Here is a 25,369-nt window from a genome sequence, read left to right as displayed (position 1 = left end):
TAATATCTTCAGTAAAACAAAAACTAAGCATACCGCATATATGACCAAAGTACATTCTAACCTTTCTAATGTACTGGAGTTAATGGGACTAGTAGAAAGAGTTTGGAGAGTAGGGATTCAGACAGAGGACACTAGACAAATTGGATAGAATCAGGCCTGAGGTCCTGGCCTGGATCAAATATATCATGTTACACCTCAAGAGTTTTCCTGCTCTATTTGGGGAAATTTAAAAAACGACATAGTTGGCCAGGCGTGGTGGCTCATGTCTGTAATCCCAGCACTTTGGGAGGCCGAGGTGGGCAGATCACCTGAGGTCAGGAGTTTGAGACCAGCCTGGCCAACACGGTGAAACCCCGTCTCTACTAAAAATACAAAAATTAGCTGGGCATGGTGGCGCACACCTGTACCAGCTACTCGGCAGGCTGAGGCAGGAGAATCGCTTGAACCTGGGAGCTGGAGGTTGCAGTGAGCCGAGATCACGCCACTGCACTCCAGCCTGGACGACAGAGCAAGACTCCATCTCAAAAAGTTTTTTCCCCCAGAATTACCTACCAGTGCATTACTATCCAATGTGGATTTTTTAGGACATTTTAAAAGTGAATTTGTTGTTTAAATGTGTCATTTCAGCTTTGTGCTCTGTCTGATGATGGAGTATCTGATCTTGAAGACCCAACCTTGACTCCCCTGAAAGATACAGAAAGGTTTGGGATTGTGCAGCGCTTGTTTGCCTCAGCTGACATTAGTCTGGAGAGACTGAAGTCATCTGTGAAAGCTGTCATTCTCAAGGACTCTAAAGTCTTCCCACTGCTTCTTTGTATAACCCTGAATGGACTCTGTGCTTTAGGCAGAGAACATTCATGATGTCATATGTGAACTAGAAGTACGTGTTATTGGCCAAGGCTATTTTTCAGAACTGTTAAAGGTCGTATGCACGTTAAAAGTTGACCAATGAAATGAATTTACAGAACAGTTTAAGAAGTGGTGACATTTTGCATGATGAATGACCTGACTTTTAGCCACCAGGTACTCTTAGTTTTCCTTATCAGAGGCCCTCCTGTGCTGGTGACCCAGCATCTGAGTTAGGTTCCAGCACGTAAAGAGCTGGGAGGGTGGAGAATTCTTAGCATACATTCAGACGTTTTTTCTGCACAATAATAAGTCCATCTGTCACTTGAATTCCACTTTTTGTTACATAGAAAGAGTCTGACCCTTTAATCCAAAAGGTCTTTACATTGTGAATGCTGTGGGAAGGCAATTTCTCTGCACACAAGAGGCTACGTTTTGGAAGTGATGTATGTTATTTGATGACTGAAAATGAACTGTAAATGCTCTAGAGTATATAAACTTTAAAAAAATCTAATAGTAACACACCCCTGCTTGGGACCCTAGCTATATGCATTTTATGTGACCTTGCCATGCTTCAGTGAACATACTAATTCTATGTCTAGCACATGTTGATTTCCTATGTATTCTGGGTATTCTATTAAAGGAAACTTTGAACTATGTCCATTTTGCTTTTTATTCTGTTTTGATGTCTTCTATAAATAGCTTGGACTGGCTCCCTGTGTCCCTGATTCCATAGACAGGATCTGAGCCACTGGGGATGAGGGGTAGCAGTTGTTGGAAACATATCATACAGCACCTATTCTTTTATTCTTTTTTCCCTGCAACATCATCCACTTATTCCCTTTCTTCCCTTCAGATTTTAATGAAGGTTAATAAGGAAGAATAAAGCAAATAACCCTTTCGTCACTATTAAAAATGAGACTCTTTATGGAAATGCTTATATGTTGGGGGAGAGGCTATAAAATGGCACATGGTGGCAGCAGCTATACAGAAATAAGCCTTACATACAAACTGGAAAGGAATATGCAAAAGTGAAAGCAGTTGTGCTAAAATGGTGGCACTATACCGGCCTTTTGTCTGGTTTTCTGAAATAAGTAAAAAGAACAAACTGCAAACAGAAGGTATAATATGAATCTACTTGTGTAAAAAGATAGATGTATACATGTTATCAATATTAACGGAAAATTTCATTTAAAGAGTTCACACGAAATCTAATGGTGGCTCCTTTGGGGAGAAAGAAACTTAGAGCTTGAGACAAGAGGCAGAGGAAGATTTTTTAGCTTTCTATTCCTGCTAGAATTCCGTATGTCTTATCCTCCAAATTAAAAAACAGACAAAATGAAAGACTTCAGATTGAAAGAAGCCATCCCAGCAAGCGCCGAAAGTCTGGGTTACATCAAACAGTCAGGAATCTAGCTGTTTCACAATTGTTGTAAGACCAGCCAGTTGACATGCTGGATTGTGTTTTAAGAACTAGCTATTAAAAAGGAGGTAGCTTTATGCTACTACAGTTGGTCCCAGCCTGAGGTTACTGCCAGGCATCTTAGCAGACACCTGTAGAGATGTGGGTGCAGCAAGGCTAGGTGTGCTTGCAGTGAGGTGGAATTGGGCCTCCAAAGGTTTGAAAAAGATTTAATGAGGAAGTTGGAGATATCATCTTTGGAGGTTTCTAACTACATAGTATCTCCAACTTTCTCATTAAATCTTTTTAAAAAAGTGCCCCAATTGACATCAAGAACCATACTACTTTTTCATAATTAGATTTGCAAACAAGTCTATTAGCTCACGTCATCTGGAAAACAGTAAATAAAAGGAATACTTCCTAGAATAGCACAAGACAGCCCCCTTAATTCTGATATTTCCATTCATAAGAGGACCACTTCTCTTTCATAAATGGATGAAAGGAGTACCACTGACATAGCTAGTGTTGTTGGTCCATTAATGACTCCTCACAGATGTCCAAGACCTAGTCCCTGGAACCTGTATGTTATTTTACATGGCAGAAAGGGACTTGGCAAATGCTTTTAAAGTTATGGACCTAACATGGACACATTATCCTGGATTATGTCGGTGGGCCCTTAAAGGAAAGAAGGCAGAAGAGGCAGTGAAGGAGACTTGGCTCAAGAAAACGTAGGAAAGGTGAGGCCAGTAGAAAGAATCTATGTGCTGGCCAGGCGTGGTGGCCTGTAATCACGCCTGTAATCCCAGCACTCTGGGAGGCTGAGGTGGGCGGATCACGAGGTCAAGAGATTGAGACCATCCTGGCCAACACGGTGAAACACCGTCTCTACTAAAAATACAAAAAAAAAAAAAAAAAAAAAATTAGCTGGGTGTGGTGGCGCATGCCTGTAATCCCAGCTACTCAGGAGGCTAAGGTAGGAGAATCACTTGAACCCGGGAGGCAGAGGTTGCAGTGAGCCGAGATCACACCATTGCACTCCAGCCTGGGCAACAAGAGCAAAACTCCGTCTCGAAAAAAAAAGAAAAAAAGAAAGAATCTATGTGCTGCTGCTGGCTCTGAAGATGGAAGGGACTAGAGCAAGAGGAGAGCGCAGGCCCTCTGACAGCCAGCAAGGAAACAAGGACCACAGTCCTATAGCTGCATGGAAATGAAGTCAGCCAACAACCTGTACAAGCCTGACACGGGTTCTTCCTCAGATCTCCAGGTAAGAACCCCAACAGGCCCCGGCCAACACCCTGATTTTAGCTTGGTGATATTTGTGTTGGACTTCAGACCTACAGAAGAGATAATAAATTTGTGTTCTCTTAAGCTGGTAAATTTGTGGTTGTGATAGAAAACTAAGGTAGTATAAGATGGAAGAATGAAGAAGATAACATCTAATTCCTCTGGAGACATCAGAGATACACTGTACTAACAATTTCTTAAGTACGAGGTAGGTAATCCTGGAAATTAGCTTGGGCAAGAGATGCAAAGGGCCCTGTCTGGAAGGAGGCTTCCTGCATGCACCCAGCACCACACCTCTGTCTCTCGTCAGCCTGGTGGGCCCAAGTCCCCTCTCACTGCAGGCTGCAGTGCTGAGCTGTGTGCCAGAATGGGTCGGTTCATTCTCTTTCTCACCAGGGTTTCTTTCATTCCTGGCTAGCTGGGAAATGGTCAAGAGTATTCCATGCCATCTCAGCACAGAGGCCTTGTTTTCTTGGTCCTATATTTTAACCTTCCCCAACACTGAAATTCTTTCCTTGAGTGTGTCTTTGAAAACCACCAAATCGGACTGGGATAGAGAAAACAATGATTAGGGCTTCTGTTGTAGAGGCAAGTGATCAATTTATTTATTTAGGTGGGAAACACTAAATGACTTTAGGGGCTTTTTACAAAGACTGTTACCACTTAAAAGAAATTACCTGCAGAAGACTGAAGCTGGACCACTTCCTTACACCATATACAAAAATCAACTCAGGATGGATTAAAGACTTAAATGTAAAACCCAAAACTATAAAAACCCTGGAAGACAACCTTGGCAATACCATCTGGGACACAGGAACAGGTAAAGATTTCATGACAAAGACACCAAAAGCAATGGCAACAAAAGCAAACATTGACAAGCGAGATCTAATTAAACTTAAGAGCTTCTCCACGGCAAAAGAAACTATAAACAGAGTAAACAGCCTACAGAATGGGAAAAGATATTTGCAAACTATGCATCTGACAAAGGTCTAATATCCAGCATCTATAAGGACCTTAAATTTACAAGAGAAAAACAACCCCCTCCTCTTAAAAAGTGGGCAAAGGACATGAACAGATACTTCTCAAAAGAAGACGTATGTGTGGCCAACAACCACATGTAGAATAGCTCAATATCACTGATCATTAGAGGAATACAAATCAAAACCACAATGAGATACCATCTCACACCAGTCAGAATGGCTATTATTAAAAAGTCAAAAACGATCAGATGCTGGCATGGTTGTAGACAAATGGGAACACTCATACCTTGCTGGTGGGAGTGTATATTAGTTCAACTATTGTGGAAAGCAGTATGGAGATTCCTCAAAGAGCTAAAAGCAGAACTACCATTTGACCCAGCAATCCCATTACTGGGTATATACCCAGAGGAATATAAATCTTCCTACTATAAAGACATGCATGCAAATGTTCACTGCAGCACTATTCACAATAGCAGACACAAATCAACCTAAATGCCCATCAATGACAGATTGGATAAAGAAAATATGAGATATATACATACACCATGGAATATCATGCAGCCACAAAAAAGAATGAGATCATGTCTTTTGCAGGAATATGGATGGAGATGGAGGCCATTATCCTTAACAAATTAACACAGGAACAGAAAACCAAATACTGCACGTTCTCACTTCTAAGTGGGACCTAAATGATAGTATCTTATAAACACAAAGAAGGAAACAACAGACACTGGGGTCTACTTGAGTGAGGGGGGTGGGAGGAGGGAGACGAGCAGAAGAGATAACTATTGGGTACCAGGTTCAGTATCTGGATGATGAAATAATATGTACAATAAACCCCTGTGACACGTGTTTACCTATGTAACAAAACCTTCACATGTGCCCCCAAACCTAAAAGTTAAAAAATGCAAACAGTTAAAAAAAATTATCAAAGCTAATCAGATATCCTCCATTATTATCTCTAAACCTTAGTTCTACCTATAAATGAAACACTTTTTTCCAATAGTAAATATTTCTTTATATATACAAAAATATTTTACCAGGCGTATATAATCTCACAGATTAGACATTTCAATAATTTTTGTTTTGGACAGCACATGGAAATATGTGAAAAGATTTATAGGGACAGTTTCTGAAAAATCAATACTTAATTGTACTACAGGAAAATTTTATTTATACAACAGCAATAATGTTTCTTTTATACAGAAACTAATAACACAATTACCTGGAAAGCAGTAGCAATTAATTTTTCTTTTTAAACTTCTTAATCAGAAACTTTAAGCAGCTTGTTCAGCTTTGATTTTCAGATTGCTAACAAGCATTCTGCCCTCTATTTTTTTTTTTTTTAAAGATTCTCTTCTACAGTTACTTCAAAAACTAGAGGTTTAAAAAAGCATGCGTCTTGTGTTCAAATAAAAGATTTACCAAAACGAACTGGCGTGGGGGGAAAAGGAAGAATAAAAAATTCCCACAGCAAGGTTTTCACATCAAATACTCACCATAGGCTCCAACAGAGCTCAACATAACATGGAGAAATTGCACTTGTTGCTGAATACTAGTGCTCATTCTTCTACAACAGAATCCAACATATCACTTCTTTAAAAAAAAAATAGTGTTACTGAAGAGACAGGAGCCAGTCAGCAGTTCTTTTTAAAAGAGAATACAGAGACATAAGAAATATTTTTATTGTATTTCAAATACAGATGTAGCTAAGCTATGCCTGAAATCTGGTTCTACCTGAAAAGATGGAGGCATTTCTCATTTGGACCATGTTTACCAGGACAAGCTTTATGTCTTTAAAGCAATGTTACTTACACTACTGTCCACCTCTCCTATTTAAGAATAAGATGAAAACCACACATTTTAACTGGTAATGACTTCTGGTTTAATGTTGGTAATTTACAGCTGATGAGTTTTTACATCAGATGAGTATACTTTTTTCCTGTTTTAGTTAATTAGGCTTCCTCCAAGCTCCTAGGCTACTTTGATAGGAGGAGAGCCAAATTTCATATATGACCTGTCATATTTATGTATGTTCCTTCTCCTGGCTTGCTGTTGGCTGAAGTACAATAAAGACATCTATTTCCAATTTTAAGACCTTTTTGGCTTCTGTGGTAGCAACACCACCTATTTCATAAGATTCAAAGACAATTGCTTTACAAGCAGTAAATCACTCAATCTTCTGATTAGTGGCATTTACCTTAACTATAGATGTGTTCATTCCATTTACACTGCAGATTAGAAAACAGTAACAGCCAGTAGGAGGGGAAGAAAAGGAAGAGAACTATCCCTTCTGATCGACTTTTGTATGTGGAGATAAGTCAAATTTATCACACCATTGCATTATCAGCCAATGACTGAGAAGCAATTACAAAGTAATAACTAAAGTGGATTAATATCTGGATTTTGAGGTTCACAAACTAAGACCTCACTGTGAATGTTTCTTTCTATAAAGAAATAGATGCCTTTTTAAATTAATGGTATGGGTAAAACAATAGGGCTTCAGTGATTTCAGGTATGCAGTGATTTCAGGTATAAGGATAAAGTAGGACAGTTTTCGGGGGCAAAGTGATATCAGAGTCTTCTGGTGTAACCGAGTACTGGATTGCTTGCTTACATTTTGTTTGATTTGTGAGTGGTCTGGTTGGCAGCAAGGATTTGCTAAGGGTTTGGATTTAGTATGGGATTATAAGCTAAAAGGGACTTTCTGATTAGGACTAAGAGAGCAGAACAGACCTTCCACCAGCTGAAACTTTATCTTTGGGGCTATTTTAAAACTGGAAGAATTCCTGAAAAGTATTCACCATTCACTACATTACTTCAGAAAGAGGTACACTTTAAAATAACTAAAAGAGAACAGATAAAGTAGCCTAATAAGGATTTTTCAGTTCAGCATATCACAGTTACCACATCAGAGTTACAAATTACAAATTAGAATTTAAGGCGAAGACAAATATTAACTTAGCCTTACTTAACAAGTAGAATAGTAATGATAAAGGGAAATATAAATTTCATCGAAGATCACACAGTCAGAAGTCCGAATTAGGATCTTGGCCAGTACCCTGTCTTTACTTTTATCACTTGAGAATATTTTTTAAAAAGTACTGCAGTGTATTGCCAAAGTGGTGTGAACCATGCTTACTTTAGAAATGAGATATCATCATTCTTTCACTGTTTAGTATATTAAGGACTCACGTTCGAATCTGTGCATTTTTCAAAAACCATTCCAAGAACACAGAAGGTAGCATGATGAATTATGGGAAATATTTTAAAAAGAATATAGATTGCAAAACGTTAGAACAAAAATGCAATTTAAAAATAACCTTACCTTAAAAAAATTATAGAACTGTCATCTTCCTCAGGTATACAATATATGCTTGCATAAAAACTGACAAGATTCTCAATTATTAGTCAAATGTATCCTTAAATTTTGTGAGTATTCATTTGTACTATATACAATAATCCCATTATTTAAAAGAATGAACTTCTCCCAAAAATTCCAAATACATTACAGATGTTATTACATGAATTCTCACAGCAAACCTCTTGAAATAAGACAAGGGCAGGTATCATAATCTCAGCCTGAATCGTATTAAAGATTCATTCAAAAGTTTAAATAAGAATTTCCAAAGGGGTTTCCATCCAGAACCCTGCCCTTTTTCCCTAAGAAAATTAAATTTATTATAATAATGACTACTTTCTGAGTTTCTCATATATTTTTCAGAAAGATTATCAGCTTCAAAGTGGAACCAGAGCCTTTTAAAAAATCTAAAAAAAGTTTCAGAATGTCAAAGAAATGGGAGTAATTAAAAATTTTAGAATGCTAGTTATAATTACATGAATTAATACATTCAGTTTTATATTCATACATTTTGGGAGAATTTTACATATACACATAGCTGTATATATATATATATATACACACACACACACACACACACACACACACATATAATATATGGCAACTCAAACATGTAAAAAATGAACTGCTATCTATGTACATAAAACTTCAGGATTGCCTTTTTCATGTTTAGTTAAGGTTCATTGCTACAAAATTATTGGCTCTCTAGCCTGTGATTTCTGGATAATGGAGTACTGTTTCAGAAGTTACAAAAGTAAAATTTAAGTAGATTATTATTTTGAGCAATTTTCAAAATTGTTATCTTTAGTTTGCCAATTCAAAATAATTTTGCCTTACTCTATGGCTATCCACCTTGAAAATCAACTCCAGTCACTGGGATCATGACACTTGTTATACATAAAAATAAGTACTATTTAATAATTTTTAAACCAAGGATCATTTTTTATTGTCATTGGGATATTATGGTCAAAGCAGTTAGTATCTGGACATAATCTATAATGTCACACGGTTTTATTGCTAACTTGGGTTACTATCTAAATTTGCCTTAATAATCTATTTGTTGCTTTAAAGGAAACTTCTTAAAAACTACTGTAAATTTACTGGATTCTAGAATCTAGGATTTAGGCTACTAATGCTGTAGGCATACTGGGTTTCTCTTATAATTTCTATTTCAGAAAGCTATGTTCAGCAATTATATAGTTAGAGTTAGCCAAAATAAACAAAGTCCTGATGTATTTGACATGTGATATTACCAAATATCACACAGAAATAGAGACTGCATAATAAAGGCATGGCTGTAATGAAAGTGAAAATTCTACTTTGTAGGGCCATCACATTTATTTCACTAAGTTATGGTTAAATGACTTATCCAGGCACATCACCTCTATGGGTATTTGTACATTTGAAAATGAAAAAATATATATATAGTCTTAGGTTGTGTACAGTCATGCCCTGAGTGCTGAAATGTGGACACTGACCTATCCACAAGGAGCCCTCAGGCACATTAATACGTTGGCACATCATGTTTCCCAAAAGCACATGCATGTGTGTATCTATTTCAACTCTTAACAATTGCTCAACACCACTCTAAACCATTTTCTCTTCCATAAAGCTAATTATCGCAGATCTTCCCAAAAGAGAAGTTCACATTTCCTTGATCACAGCTATACTCTCATTACCTAGGAAGAACCCTGGGACCTCTGGGGCTTTTTGCCCCCGCAGAGCACTGCTCATTCCTGCAGATTCATTTGGGACTTGGGTTTCAGGTTCAATGATTCTTCATTGAGATACAATGAACTTATCTAACTGTATTCTTGTTAGCACGGGCATCTAGACTGAAATGAACTAAACTGCATCATTTCATTTTATATTAGGAGAAATCTAATGTGCATTAATTAAGTAGTCAATCATGAATACCATTTATAATAGAAATAATTCCTTTAAGTACATTTTCTAAGTAATACATTTTATATCACATAAGGCTAATATACATGATGTAAAAGTCATCTACTGTACCAAGATGATTGAAATATTTTGCAGATAAACTTCTTGTGCTGCTATAATTATCCCAAAGCTGTTTAAAGAGGCTCCATGCTGCAGCATGAAAGTACATTAGAGAATACAGCACATTTCCTGAGTGAAGAACTGAAATTTCTCTTAAAATTTTAAGTGTGTGTTGAAACGTTAAGTCATAGGGCATCACCTTGATACTGTGCTTTAATTCATGTTGCTTTGAGAAGCCAAGAATTTGGTGTAAATACACGTAGTTTGAAAGTTTCCATTGTTATTAAAATAGTATAATCCATTTTGTCACCAATTCCCTGTCCTGGGACAAGAAACGTGAATTTGTGTTCTGGCCATGAAATCTAGAATCAAAAAAAGAAAGAAAAAAAAAAGAAAAACCTACAGATTTCCAACTTTAACAATATGACAACTTGGGTGTTTTGTTTTATTGTGAAAAAGATTTTAAACAATGTGTCAATACTGCCTATTGTCATATATTTTCTTTTCCCTCAAAGTCCTCCCAGCTGGCGTTCCAAATGACAGCTCTGGTGAGGGAAAAAACAAATTCAGCAGCCAGGTGTCTGGCACCTAACACCAGACAAAGATGACCATCAATATTTAAACACCTAATCCTTTAAAGTGTGAATAATGTTTACATGAAAAGCTAGCAACAATACAGAATGTGGTTACCTTAATTTAATAATGAGCTGCATCTCTGAGTGTGTTTTAGGAAGAATTTCTATTATCCAAGAATCCTAAAGGAAGATATTAACTGAGGTGAATGTGGGAATTTGTATAAGTCAATGTTTCTAAAGGAGAACTTCTTTCGGTAATCATTAAACAAAAAGTACACTTCTTGGCTAGGTGCAGTGGCTCATGCTTGTAATCTCAGCACTTTGGGAGGCCAAGGTGGGTGGATCACTTGAGGTCAGGAGTTCGAGACCACCCTGGCCAACATGGTGAAACCCCATCTGTACTAAAAATAAAAAAATTAGCCGGACATGGTGGCACACAACTGTAATCTCAGCTACTTGGGAGGCTGAGGCACGAGAATCGCATGAACCCAGGAGGCAGAGGTTGCAGCGGGCTGAGATTGCGCCACTGTACTCCAGCATGGGTGACAGAGAGAGACTCCATCTCAAAACAAACAAACAAAAAAACAAAGTACATTTTTTAACAGATATGTAAAAAATATACAAAACATTTAATATATATTATATAATACATAATATACATATTATATAATGTATATATTTTGTGTGTATGTATACAAAATAGCTGACAATTATTTCCCAATTTTTTAAGTTGTTCAATGGATTTGGTTCTCAACACAACAGACAAAACAGGTACCCTAAGGATCACATCACATTTCTAAAAGCACGTTGATTATTCACAAAAACCTCCAACTGCAAACTTAGAGGCATCTCTAAACATCACTAAAATCTGCAGAGGCATGATACATTTGCTGACCATGTTCTAATAAAAACATTGTTTAAAGTAGTAGGTTCCTTTTGTCAGTTAAAATTTTACATGTGAAAATAAACTTTCTTCAAGTGTCATTTTGCTGTAAGGTTTTACAGGATAAGGCACTCTCTCAGTCTGCATGACCTTGCTTCCAGCCCCAGAGCTTACTGTGTACATATTAAATTAGTTAGCATCATATCACTGCAACAAATAAAAAGAATAACCTCAAAAGAGAGTGCAAGGTATTGCTCTTCAATTTTTCAGTAAAGATAGAAATGAAGAGACAAAACTAATATAGCTGTATAAATTAGAATGGATAGCCATACATCTCCGAAATAATGAAAATATGTAAACTGATCAGACTTTTGATGTCAGATTTAGATGGTAGTAGACTAGCTATAACACTGACTTAAAATTCTGCTTTTGTAAGAAATTTATAAGAAGGAAGGTCAATAACTATATTTTCTTCTATTAAGACTAACCCTTCACTAGTTGAATACTGAACTAAATGACAGCTTTACAAAACTATTTCAAGTAATATTCATTATCACAGTGAAAATATGAGACCAATGTTAGAGTGAATGATTTGAAAATTCCTTTGATGAAAAAAGCAAGGGTACTAAATCAAAACATATACAAAATGCTTCAACGCATTTCTTTATGTGATATGAATAGAAAGATTATCCATACAAAGTTAGAAAAATTAAGATAAATTATATATTAGTACACCTTCCAACCACATTTTATATAAAAATTCAGAAGTGTACTATTATTTCAATCTACACCATAAAAATGCCTGGACTTGGCAGATAATCTTCTATCTGTGATGTATTTTCTCAGTAGAAGGTTTATTTGTTGCAGTCACTTTTTAAAAGTTTAATTTTCATTGTTAACCTTACTGAATCATCAGTAAACCCAGCTGATTGGGACCCACTGTGGTTCCATTCTCAGTTTCTCTATGGCAGTTTGTAGTTTTTCAAAGGCTTTGTCTAGATTGTCATTTATGATGATCAAATCAAAATAGTGGTTGTATGCTCTCTGAATCCGTGCGCTTTCATCCACTGTTTTCTTCAAGTCAGAGTCCTGTTGAAGAGTTTTAAAAGGAAATATTTGTATTACAATGCATATTTACTTGCTCAAACTCCAACTAGAAGTGCATATAATAAATAGCTTAGATATATTTCTGGTAATTCTGGTATTAATCTTCAAAATCTAATCCATATAGTGTTAAAGACAACACTGCCATCTGTTCATGTCTTATTCTTTCCAACAACACTCATGTTTACATTTATGAGTATTCTGCATCTTTTGCCTCACTGATATTAGGATAAAATTCCTAATTAAAAGACTGCTGACAATAATCTTAGAATGAATCTACAGTAACAAAACAATTACTGCAGGTGACTGGTTTCCAGCTCCACTATCCTTTTCGAAAGATTTTTATCTCATGGCCCATGTACAACATGGTACCCAATTTGCAGTGGCTGTTAAGCTCAAAGCCAAACTTGCTACCTCTCTTTAAGATAAGATCAGAGAATCTTAGAAGTGTTTTTTGAAGATTAACCTTACATGCTGCCCATCCTCCACCAAAACACATACTCACATACTTTTATTTATGTTTTTGTCCAGGCACTGTTTATATTTCATAAAGTAATTTTAGTCATTTTGGAATGATGTGGGGAGTACCTAAGCAATGGGTTCTACATAAGTAAAGCTTTTCATAAGATGGTGTTTTGAATTTCACTATACCTCTACATATTCTACAAATATTTATTGAGTTCCTATTAAGGTGTCTACTATGTTTCAGAATCAGTGGGTATGACAATGAATAAGAGAGAGGGTTCCTATCCTTTAGTGGAGGAGATAAAGTGGAAATAAACATAAAAAATTCCAAGTTGTGATAACTACCATGAAAGAAACAAAACAGGCACAAAGAATTTTAAGAGATCTACCTTAGATAAAGTGATTGGAAAAAGACTGAGTAGTAAATTACAGTTAAGCTGAGAACTAAATGAAAATAAGGAGGTCAGCATTCAGGCAGAGGAAACAGCAGGGCAAAATCCAGAGGAAGGAAACGACCCTGGCACGTTCAAGATACTGAAAGAAGACCAGAATGGGTGAAGGGTTGGGAAACAAGGTAAGTCATGGAGGACCCCTACGGGATGGAAAGACCTCTGTGGGCCTTGAGTGAAAATGTGGCATGACATGAGTAGAAGCAGGGAGACTGATGGCAGGAATCCAGGTCAGAGAGAAGGGTTGCCTAGGTTATGATGGTGACAGAGGAGATGAAAATGACACCAGACTGGAAATTTATTTTGGTGATAAAATAATCAGGATTAGCTTTTTACATCATCCAGGATTTGAAAAGGGAGGAAAATGAATGAGTCAAGAATTGCTCTTAGGTTTCTAACTTAGGTAAATGGGTGGCTGTGGGAGATACAGAGTTGAGGGGTGGGGAGAGCATAATTTCTGGAGGAAACAAAGTGTGCTACTTTGTAATATGGTAAGCTTAAGATGTCTGTGAGACATCCAAGTGGAGATGTACAGCAGGCGACTGGTTATGCAAATCAGAGCTCTGAGGTCTGGGCTAGCTGTATATAAATCATTAGCATAACAATGGCATGAATGTAAATGATGTTGATGGAAGCACCCAACAATGTCATTTGTGTAGAAAGTGTAGAGAGAGAAGTGGATTCACTGCCAGGCCTGAAGGACCCTAACACTTACATTTCAGCTAATACTGAGACTTCTAAATGAGTTTGAAACAACTAAAATATCTTTGATCACAGATATGTAAACAGGCCACAATTCAACTTGAAAGCAATTCTTGCCTATTATAGCCATTAGCAATCTGATTTGTTAAAAAAAAAAAAAAAAAACCCTGTTAACAATAACGGAGTATGCCATACAGATGGAACAGGAATAAAGATTCTCTCTCTGGCTATAGAGTGGTCTCTAGGATATACTGGTATTGGAAAAATGCAGGCACATTTTGTACATAAGGTATGATTTATGTATAAAATGTGGGGGAGGAGGAGACACAGGCACACTTGCTTATACTGGAAACTAATATGGTAAAATGGCTACCAATAATGGCAGCCTATGTGGGTGGGAGGAAACAAAGTGGAGAGGGCACAGAAAAGCTGGATTCGTTTTAAGATTTATGTTGGAGCAATGAAAATGTTGTATAGAATTATACAACAAAATTTAAATTCAAATTAACAAAAGCCATTCTTAAAAATCAGAAGCAAAATAAAACAAATAAACCTGTGTTTCAAGTTGGTGGTTTAACCACACAGCAAGGAATTATTTCAGTGGCTTTAAAAGAAGATAATATCTAGTGGGTTATAAGTGGGAGGTGAACACATGGACACATGATGGGATTAACACACATTGGGGCCTGTCAGGGTGGGAGCACGAGGAAGAGAGAGCATCAGGAAGAATAGCTAATGGATGGTGGGCTAAATACCCAGACGATGGGTTGATCTGTGCAGCAAACCACCATGGCACACATTCACCTATGTAACAAATCCGCACATCCTGTACATGCATCCCGGAACTTAAAACAAAAGTTGAAGGAAAAAAAAAATCTAGTGGGATATATCCTAAGAACAATAAAAGCCTGAAACTTATAACTTTTCAATAATCATATTGTTAATACAGATATAACTCAAATTACATATGTGCATGTACTTAGTTTATATTTATATACATGTAAGTTAAGAAATGATGTTATCATCAGGAACCAAGGTTTTCAGGATAAGAGGAAAAAAAGGCAAATATAAAGCCCAAGAAGAATAATGTAAAATTTCATTTGAAGCTATCAAATTGAACTAATGATGTATGTTTTCTAAAAACAAAAAATTTATTTCCTACCTCTGGTTACTGAAAAGGTCTAAAAACAATGTCCAACTAAGTTTAATGTACACCTTTACTGACTGAATTATCTTTAAATGCTATCTCCCACTAAAAGAAACAAGGGCTTCTGGATGGCTGGTTCCAGGTCTGGGCCAGGAAATGTAGAATAATATGGAACATCTTGTCATATCAGAAAGCAAGGAATTATCAGACATTACTAGAATCATGTTAAAAAGACTCAGAAGCCAAGTTGAATAGGCTCCTACTGCTGAAGACACAACAATTTAAACATTAAAAAAGAATAACTGACCTAAATACACAGAGAGGAGGTACTTCAAGTGACTTTAAAACATAGTGATCTCCCTGGCCAACATGGTGAAACCCCATCTCTACTAAAAATACAAAAGTGGTTAGCTGGGTGTGGTGGCGCATGCCTGTAGTCCCAGCTACTTGGGAGGCTGAGGCAGGAGAATTGCTTGAACCTGGGAGGCAGAGGTTGCAGTGCGTCGAGACTGCACCACTGCACTCCAGCCTGGCAACAGAAAAAAAAAAAACAAAAAAACCCCATAGTGATCTGACTGTATATACTTAGTGGGATATACTCTAAAGACAGAAAGAACTAGGTGGGCAGTTGGGGGGACTGTTCACAGTAATGATACTAGTGGTGGTTGTGTTGATATACTTATTCCCAGAATGTTGTGTTTGTACTGTAGAATAAAGCAAATGAGCAATTATTTGATATTCTAATTCTAACATTTCCAGTGTTATGAGAAGGGATATTCAGCATAAGAGAAAGGAATTAGACATACAAGATAAAATAAGTTAAATAAAAATCCTGTAATCTTGAATTTGATTGGAAAATATCAGAATAAATTCATGATATATTTTCCTTCAAATATACAAACAGAAAAGCATATATGCTAGCACTGTCCACATAAAAAGGTCTAGCAAGAAGCAGTGATCAACTCTGAGACAATGGGCACTGTTAGTATTATGGTCTTAAAACACCATTTACCCTAAAAGAAACCAGAGTATCTTGGAAAAATGGCTGATTCCTGGCCTAGAAGAGAAAATGTACAAGATGAGCCTGGAACATTTGTTCTACCAGATAGCAAGGAAGCTATCCAAGACTATCAGCGTCATGAAAAAAAAAAAAAAGGTCTCAAGGGCCAACTAGAATAAGCTCCTATTGGTCAATGATGGGACAATCTTAGCATCAATAAAAATAATCACTGCAACAGAATAAAGCACACCAGATAAGTTTGAACATATGTGCTCATGAAACTAAAAAAACAAAGCCAATCTCAGCTGGTCACCTGTTACCTCTAGAGGCTCTTGGGGAATAAACTCATTATTCTGAAAGCTGACCTACAAAGGACAGTATCAAAGATGTATCCTGCCTTTCCTGTATCAATCGTACCTCAGAATAATCAACTACTTGATGAGGAAAAGTTCTTCTTAAGAATTCTAGTTTATAAATGTAGAAGGAATGACAAATTTAGAATACTGCCACCTTGCCATCCCTAAAAATATAATTTATCCAAGGCAAAGTTCAATAAAGTTTGCTAAAACCAGTAGGTAAAGAGTTACTGAGGAACTTTATAGATCAGGCTAACAACTTCTGACCCCACTGATTAATCTTATGACAAAAAGCCTGACATATGCGTCATGATGTAATAAAACAAGTACCACCTATGAATTATTCTTGCAAAAACCAACCAACCAAAAACCTGAATAACCTGAATCTGCGTCTGACCCACCTCTAGATCAACCTATCAGTTTACAGGAAATAGAAGGGATAGAGGAAAATGATACAATGGGGACAGAATGGGTAAAATCCAGACTATGGAACATGCCGTAGGATAAGTGACTTATTATTATTATTTTTTTTTAACAACTAAAGTACAATGTGAAAAGAGAGGGAAGGGAGGGTGGCAGTGAGAATTTACAGATTTAAAGGGATGTGTGCTTCTAGCCAAGGTGGAATAACAGGCACCAGACTAACTCTCCCACCTAACAATTAATTTATGGACAAAATGTATGAAACAACACTTTTTAAGACACTATACATCAAGGTATTAAAAACAGATCACAGAAAGACAGAAAACAAATGAAGTGAGTCTTATGATTACCCCAGCTTCCTGGCTTGAAAGAGTTTCTGGGCAGTAGGATGGGGAGAGTGAGCCCAAAGGAGCCTACAGGACTCTTGAGTTGAGGACAGAGCTGAGTCCAGGGAGACCCAGGTGGCAAGAGTTTGCAGGATGGAATGCCAGAGGGGAAGAGCAGCACAGACAGACTTTGGAGACTTGTAGAAGGTCCCCTTCCAGCATTCGGCTGAAGTACCAACCTACACATTGGTACAACGACCTGAAGCTGAGAAAGAACCACCAGAAAGGATTAGAGGTACCCAGGAATGGTACCTATTCCCCCTTAGCCAGAACAGAAAACCTCATGACTCACAAGCCCTGTGGTAGGAGTACCAAATGGGTCTTGCCTTATTTGTGGGGATTAACTGGCCCTAAAATGAGAACTGCTTGGGTCTTACCTAACACATTTAAAAAGTGAGACCTGAAAAAAACAAACTATTTCCAAATAACTGCATCCTAGAACAATGCTCACAATGTCTGGCATCCAAAGAAAGTTACCAGGATTGCAAAGAAGCAGGAAGATATACCCATAATAAAGAGAAAAATCATTCAATCAAAACCAATCCAGAACTGACTCAAATGTTAGAATCTGCAAAGACATTAAACACTATGTTTCATACATTCAGAAAGTAGAGACATGGATCAACTTGAAAAAGAACAAAGAAAACTAATACTACCTGATTTCATGGCATATAATCAAGTACAGTGAGGGGAAAAGGCGACAGTGGTAGGGGGAAGGGTGTGGGGAGCAGGTTACAAAGGAGCACAGGGGAATGTGTGGAGATGATGGACATGTTCATTATTTTGGTTGTAATGGCTTTCATGAGTACAAATATATGGCCAAACTGATCAAGCTGTACATGTTAGGTAGGCACAGCTTATTATGTGTCAATTATACCTCAATTAAGCTGGCAAAAGATTTAGGTGACAATGAGTAAATTCAATGTGTTGATCTTGTTTGAATCCTGATTTGAACAAATCAACAGTAAAACAAACAAACAAAAAAAAAAACAAATCTTGGAGAAACTCAAATATAGACTGCATGTAGATGATAGTAAGATACTGCTTATTAATTTTTGTTGTATTAATGGTATGTTTTAAATGTCTTTATCTCTTAGATATAAATACTGAAGTATTTACGGATGACATGATATCAAAGATTTGCTTCAAAATAATTCAAGGTGAGGAGGAAGTGGGGAGAGGTCTAATTAAAACAAGAAATTGCCATGATTATTGAAGCTAGGCGATGGGCATAGGGACTCATTTTTTCCCCCTTTTGTATATATTTTTGAATTTCCATTAAGTAAAAAAGGAGACACGAAAAAAAGGAAAAAACATGTAATAGAAACTAAACATCAGAACACCCCACTTTACCAATGATAAACCATATAATAAACATGCCTGTTAATGATCTCGGAGCCCAGTTACCCCACTAGTAAAATGAAGGTGTTCAATTAATACGCATATTTTAATATTGGTCTATTTCATTTTACAAAGGGGAACTAAACTTTTGATTTAAAATAAAGTGTACAATGATTTTCAAGTAAAAGAATACTGTTCCAGATCCTAACTACATCTAATTAATTTTCATTCTGTAGCACCTTATACAGCATGTTTATTTCATAAGCATAATTAGCTAAGAGTTGGCCAGGCACGGTGGCTCACGCCTGTAGTTCCAGCACTTTGGGAGGCCGAGGTGGGCAGGTTGCCTGAGGTCAGGAGTTCGAGACCAGTCTGGCCAACATGGTGAAACCCCGTCTCTACTAAAAATACAAAAATTAGCCAGGCCTGGTGGCGCATGCCTGTAATCCCAGCTACTTGGGAGGCTGAGACAGGAGAATCGCTTGAACCCAGGAAGGGGAGGTTGCAACGAGCTGAGATCGCATCAATGCACTCCAGCCTGGGCGACAAAGCAAAACTCTGCCTCAAAAATAAATAAATAAAAATAAATTAGATAACAGTTAAACGTGCTCAAAAGAAAAGGAAAGATTTTAGAAGGAAAATCGTATGGTTAGCTCACGGTCAGAAGCTTGGTAGTGATTCCTGCATCCACCACAGCCTTGTGCATGGCACGTAACGTCTCTAGCTCCGGAGCCGCAATAAATACCACATAGGGCATAAACTCTGATGTCCTCAATACTTTCAGTGCCTGTATAAAAGAATAATTATAAGCCAATTTATACAATATTAGAACTAGAATTCTGCTACCCTTCAGTATATATCAAAGGCTGTTTGCACTTGTTCTATGAATTAAAGGACATAACTTAATACCTATCCCTGTTCTGTCCTTCTCATTCCATATAGTACTTTCTCAAAACAGTGATCCATTTATTTTGTTTTGAACTCAGTCTGTTCCTCTTGAACAAAGTATAAAACAATGATCCAAAAATCATCAAGAGTGATGTAAACTCTTTTTTATGTTAATTGCAGAATTCTGTTAAAACTGAAAAAGTAGAAATAACCTCAATGTTGATTAATTGGAGAGTGGTTAAATGAATATATATTCATACTATATAGCAATTACAAAGAAAAAAAGCTCTACAGTAACTACCATAAAAAGATCTCCAAGAAATAGTACTATTTAATAAAACCCCTGAAGAATCTATATAGAATTTTTCCATTTATGTAAAAAGAAACAACAAAAACAGAAAACCCATTACCTTATATATATCTGTATTTAAGGCATAGTGAAATGACTAGAAAGAGACATAAGAAACTATTAACAATTTTTATCTCTGAGTAGGGACGTGAGGTTGGGCTGAGTGTAGCGGAGTGGGAAGGGGTAGGTGACAGAGAAATATAGAGTGACAATAAAATGAATAGTGTAGAGGTGTGCATGTGTGTCAGGTAGGAGGGGGAGTGACTTTAATTTTTTATTCTTTATACTGCAGACTTGAGTTTTAAACTTAACATTTCTTAACACAAGCACTTAGGCATTACTTGAACAGGTGAATAAATACATACTAAACTTCTACTGTAGATCTAATCACACAGTTTCTATTGCCACCCAAGCCTCTGTTGGCTAATTGTTCAGAGATTTATTTAACTAGCTATGTATACATAATAACATTCTCTATCACCCAAAGGTAATGGAGGGAGTCACCTTTCTACCCTGACAAAACAAACAACCCCAACCCAACATCCCCAACACACATGAAAAAAACTCCACAGAAAATAAAATATAAAACAGCTTTGGAATCCAAGCAGCTTACCTGTGGGTTGACATCCAGAATGCAAGTCCGTCCAGTTTGGACAACCTCAAGAATAGAATCAATTTTGGTTCCATAGAGATTTCCTTCATATTCCCCATGTTCCAAATACTTTCCAGCTTTAATATCTGCTTCCATCTCAGATCGTGACACAAACTTATACGCCTGGCCATCTTTTTCATCTTCCCTTGGTTTCCGTGAAGTAACTAAATAAAATAGTGTTGAGATTTTTGTACAAAGAAATTGTAGGGCATAAAAAATAGACTAAAATACATAGGGTGGCTTAACATTTTTCCACTGGGTGCAGCAAACTGTAGGCTATGACCAGATCTGATCTGCTTCTTATTTTTGTAAATAAGGTTTTATTGGACCACAGCCATACTCATTTGTTTATGTATCATACATGGTTTCTTTCCCATTAAAATGGTGGTAGTAATTGTGACAGACTGTATGGACTGCGAAGCCTAAAACTTTACCATGTGGCCCTTTAATAGAAAAGTTTCTTGATACCTTAGGGGAATATTTTAAGAGGTAGTCCCCCAAATAAAATTTGTATCCAAAAATATGCTTCTTAAAATCACTTTGAAACTCAAAATATATTTACCTAGCAGCAGAGCCTTCAATGAAGTTCTTAATTACGGTAAGTGTTAATAAGTTTGAGGCATGTTGTGAGTGAGTATCTTTTCAACTGACCAGCACTCTCCTTCTCCTTAGGAATCGATTACATCTTTTCTTTCCACATTAACACTTCCTAACTGCCCCAAAACGTGAGCAAGCAAAGTTCACCTATTCTTAGTTGTAATACCAATTTTGTAAAGTGCAGTTTTACCCACAAATTATCTATCTTTTATCTTACCTCAAAACCAACCCTTTTAGCTTCCTGTTTATTGATATTCCCAAATGTTAACTGTTCTATTTTACACTTCAGTGGTAGAGCTAGCCGCCTCATTATTATTATGGTCTATTAATCTCCTCTCCTCTGACCTGACATATTATTTCTGGGAAAATGAGATTGAATAGCTCAAGTCAAAATTTAGAAGTAGGAGATCCTTTTGTCTGATATTTTACAGCTTTGAATACTTTCAGAGACATACAACCCTTTGCAAGTTGGTCTGTGCTAGGAACGGTTATTACCATTTTTTAAACTGTTGCAAATGTGTACTCTCTGACAACTTTGTTAACAACAGCTTTGAAGAAGAAAAGTAATTTTTGAGTGTGTTATTTCAAGCTTAGCCTTATTCTGGGCTTTGCTGGATCGGATATAAGAAGTATCCTGTTTCTATTAGCTAAGTAGTTGGAGAATAACTGATGGAATTATTAACTACACCAAACTAAACTAAGAAAGTAATCCGAATAAAAAGATGACAGTGTTTTGACTATTTCTAATAAGCCTAAGACATAGAAAACTTTTATAAGAACAAAATGAACTTCAAACTCATGCTCAAAAATAAGGGTCAAATGAGATCATTATGTATAATAGGACTCCTGTTTTCCCCTTGTTTTCTGGCTCAACCTTGAGAGTGGTCGTCTTAGACTACTGTGAAGAGTATTTATAAAGCATCTTTGAGAATCTTCAAGATGCTATGATGGCTTTTCATATTTAAAACTGTGTGATCTTTAAGGTTTCTGGAATTAGTCACCAAAGGTGTGTATAATAAAACTTCTCAATAAATGTAATCCAGCATATAAACAGAACCAAAGACAAAAACCACATGATTATCTCAATAGATGCAGAAAAGGCCTTTGACAAAATTCAACAGCCCTTCATGCTAAAAAACTCTCAATAAATTAGGTATTGATGGGACATATCTCAAAATAATAAGAGCTATCTATGACAAACCCACAGCCAATATCATACTGAATGGGCAAAAACTGGAAGCATTCCCTTTGAAAACTGGCACAAGACAGGGATGCCCTCTCTCACCACTCCTATTCAACATAGTGTTGGAAGTTCTGGCCAGGGCAATTAGGCAGGAGAAGGAAATAAAGGGTATTCAATTAGGAAAAGAGGAAGTCAAATGGTCACTGTTTGCAGACGACATGATTGTATATCTAGAAAACCCCATCATCTCAGCCCAAAATCTCCTTAAGCTGATAAGCAACTTCAGCAAAGTCTCAGGATACAAAATCAACGTACAAAAATCACAAGCATTCTTATACACCAACAACAGACAGAGAGCCAAATCATGAGTGAACTCCCATTCACAACTGCTTCAAAGAGAATAAAATACCTAGGAATCCAACTTACAAGGGATGTGAAGGACCTCTTCAAGGAGAACTACAAACCACTGCTCAAGGAAATAAAAGAGGATACAAACAAATGCAAGAACATTCCATGCTCATGGGTAGGAAGAATCAATATCGTGAAAATGGCCATACTGCCCAAGATAATTTACAGATTCAATGCCATCCCCATCAAGCTACCAATGACTTTCTTCACAGAATTGGAAAAAACTACTTTAAAGTTCATATGGAACCAAAAGAGAGCCTGCATCGCCAAGTCAATCCTAAGCCAAAAGAACAAAGCTGGAGGCATCACACTACCTGACTTCAAACTATACTACAAGGCTACAGTAACCAAAACAGCATGGTACTGGTACCAAAACAGAGATATAGATCAATGGAACAGAACAGAGCCCTCAGAAATAACGCCGCATATCTACAACTATCCGAACTTTGACAAACCTGAGAAAAACAAGCAATGGGGAAGGGATTCCCTATTTAATAAATGGTGCTGGGACCACTGGCTAGCCATATGTAGAAAGCTGAAACTGGATCCCTTCCTTACACCTTATACAAAAATCAATTCAAGATGGATTAAAGACTTAAACGTTAGACCTAAAACCATAAAAACCCTAGAAGAAAACCTAGGCATTACCATTCAGGACATAGGCATGGGCAAGGACTTCATGTCTAAAACACCAAAAGCAATGGCAACAAAAGACAAAATTGACAAATGGGATCTAATTAAACTAAAGAGCTTCTGCACAGCAAAAGAAACTACCATCAGAGTGAACAGGCAACCTACAAAATGGGAGAAAATTTTTGCAACCTACTCATCTGACAAAGGGCTAATATCCAGAATCTACAATGAACTCAAACACATTTACAAGAAAAAAACAACCCCATCAAAAAATGGGCAAAGGACATGAACAGACACTTCTCAAAAGAAGACATTTATGCAGCCAAAAAACACATGAAAAAATGCTCGCCATCACTGGCCATCAGAGAAATGCAATCAAAACCACAATGAGATACCATCTCACACCAGTTAGAATGGCGATCATTAAAAAGTCAGGAAACAACAGGTGCTGGAGAGGATGTGGAGAAATAGGAACACTTTTACACTGTTGGTGGGACTGTAAACTAGTTCAACCATTGTGGAAGTCAGTGTGGCGATTCCTCAAGGATCTAGAACTAGAAATACCATTTGACCCAGCCATCCCATTACTGGGTATATACCCAAAGGACTATAAATCATGCTGCTATAAAGACACATGCACACGTATGTTTACTGCGGCATTATTCACAATAGCAAAGACTTGGAACCAACCCAAATGTCCAACAATGATAGACTGGATTAAGAAAATGTGGCACATATACACCATGGAATACTATGCAGCCATAAAAAATGATGAGTTCATGTCCTTTGTAGTGACATGGATGAAATTGGAAATCATCATCCTCAGTAAACTGTCTCAAGAACAAAAAACCAAACACTGCATATTCTCACTCATAGGTGGGAACTGAACAATGAGAACACATGGACACAGGAAGGGGAACATCACACTCTGGGGACTGTTGTGGGGTGGGGGGAGGGGGAGGGATAGCATTGGGAGATATACCTAATGCTAGATGACGAGTTAATGGGTGCAGCGCAGCAGCATGGCACATGTATACATATGTAACTAACCTGCACATTGTGCACATGTACCCTAAAACTTAAAGTATAATAATAAGAAAAAAAAAAAAACCTTAAAAAAAAAAATAAAAAATAAAACTTCTAAGGCAACTTGTAACTCCCCAAATAAATGCATAATAGGACTTGGTTCAACATTGTGAACATTAATTTTAAAAATTAATGTTTTTTCGGTGAAGTCCTACAGTGAAACCATATAGGGGAACGCGCTGCTTGAAATAAGTATGTATATGCACATGTATTACCTCTACCTCCATGCTGAGGGAATCTTAATTCTTAGAGAAATGTTCTTTAGTTTACAAGTGAATTTTAAGTACAATCCTATTCTCTACCAACACTTCAAAAAACAATCTACGTTGCCACATATTTAAACTGCTTTCCATTTCTAGAACAGAGAAATTAGAACATGAAGGTTTGACTACAACTGATTCCTTAGACTTCTATACTGAGCAACTACATAATGTGATTTTTTAGAAGTAATTTTTTATGATAGGCAAAATTCTTAATTTTAGCTGCTCTTCAAATAATGAAGAAACAACCAACAAAGTAATACTTCATTTGTTAACTAAGCTCAAGATGTCAATGTTAAATTGAAAACAGGATGCATAGCATAGCCTATCTCCCTAAAATAACAATGTTTTTCTATTTTGTCTTAGGATCATTTTGTAATATATAAAGAAAGTTATATCACCTTAATTTTATAACAGAAAATTTTAGAAATTCAAAAATATATGGAAAATAAGCAATATACTCCCAAATAAACAATGGATCAAACAAGCAATCACAAGTGAAAGAAAATACTTTGAGAGGAGATGGTGCTGTTGAAGAGCACAGTTACAGACAGAGCTGACCAGGCTCTTCCAGAGTGCCAGTTGTCCAGCAGCATGTTCATTAC

At 36.8% G+C, this 25,369-nt stretch overlaps 2 protein-coding genes across 12 annotated transcripts in view; one reads left to right on the top strand and one right to left on the bottom strand.

The window, feature by feature from the left end:
- GSDME (gasdermin E) overlaps positions 1–1,503 on the top strand; it is a 59,712-nt gene extending 58,209 nt beyond the window's left edge. For all 3 annotated transcript variants that reach the window (XM_004045190.5, XM_004045189.4, XM_055346878.2), the window contains exon 10: positions 628–1,503. In XM_004045190.5, coding sequence (XP_004045238.1) covers positions 628–861 — 234 coding nt within the window. In that variant the 3' untranslated portion in view covers positions 862–1,503. The remainder of the gene's footprint in view (positions 1–627) is intronic.
- Positions 1,504–5,663: 4,160 nt separating this feature from the next.
- PALS2 (protein associated with LIN7 2, MAGUK p55 family member) overlaps positions 5,664–25,369 on the bottom strand; it is a 120,413-nt gene continuing 100,707 nt past the window's right edge. For 8 of the 9 annotated variants that reach the window (XM_031012878.3, XM_031012877.3, XM_063708421.1 and 5 more), the window contains 3 exons: positions 20,559–20,761; positions 19,367–19,495; positions 5,664–12,424 (listed from right to left, as the gene is read on the bottom strand). In XM_031012878.3, coding sequence (XP_030868738.1) covers positions 12,248–12,424; positions 19,367–19,495; positions 20,559–20,761 — 509 coding nt within the window. In that variant the 3' untranslated portion in view covers positions 5,664–12,247. Of the gene's footprint in view, positions 12,425–19,365; positions 19,496–19,617; positions 19,790–20,558; positions 20,762–25,369 lie in introns of those variants that run through there. The other variant, XR_010134617.1, reaches the window with a different exon arrangement.

Source organism: Gorilla gorilla, chromosome 6 (genome assembly GCF_029281585.2).
Source record: "Gorilla gorilla gorilla isolate KB3781 chromosome 6, NHGRI_mGorGor1-v2.1_pri, whole genome shotgun sequence".
Taxonomy (NCBI): Eukaryota; Metazoa; Chordata; class Mammalia; order Primates; family Hominidae; genus Gorilla; species Gorilla gorilla.
Note: the sequence above shows the minus strand (reverse complement) of the source record. Positions and strands in the feature narration are given on the sequence as shown.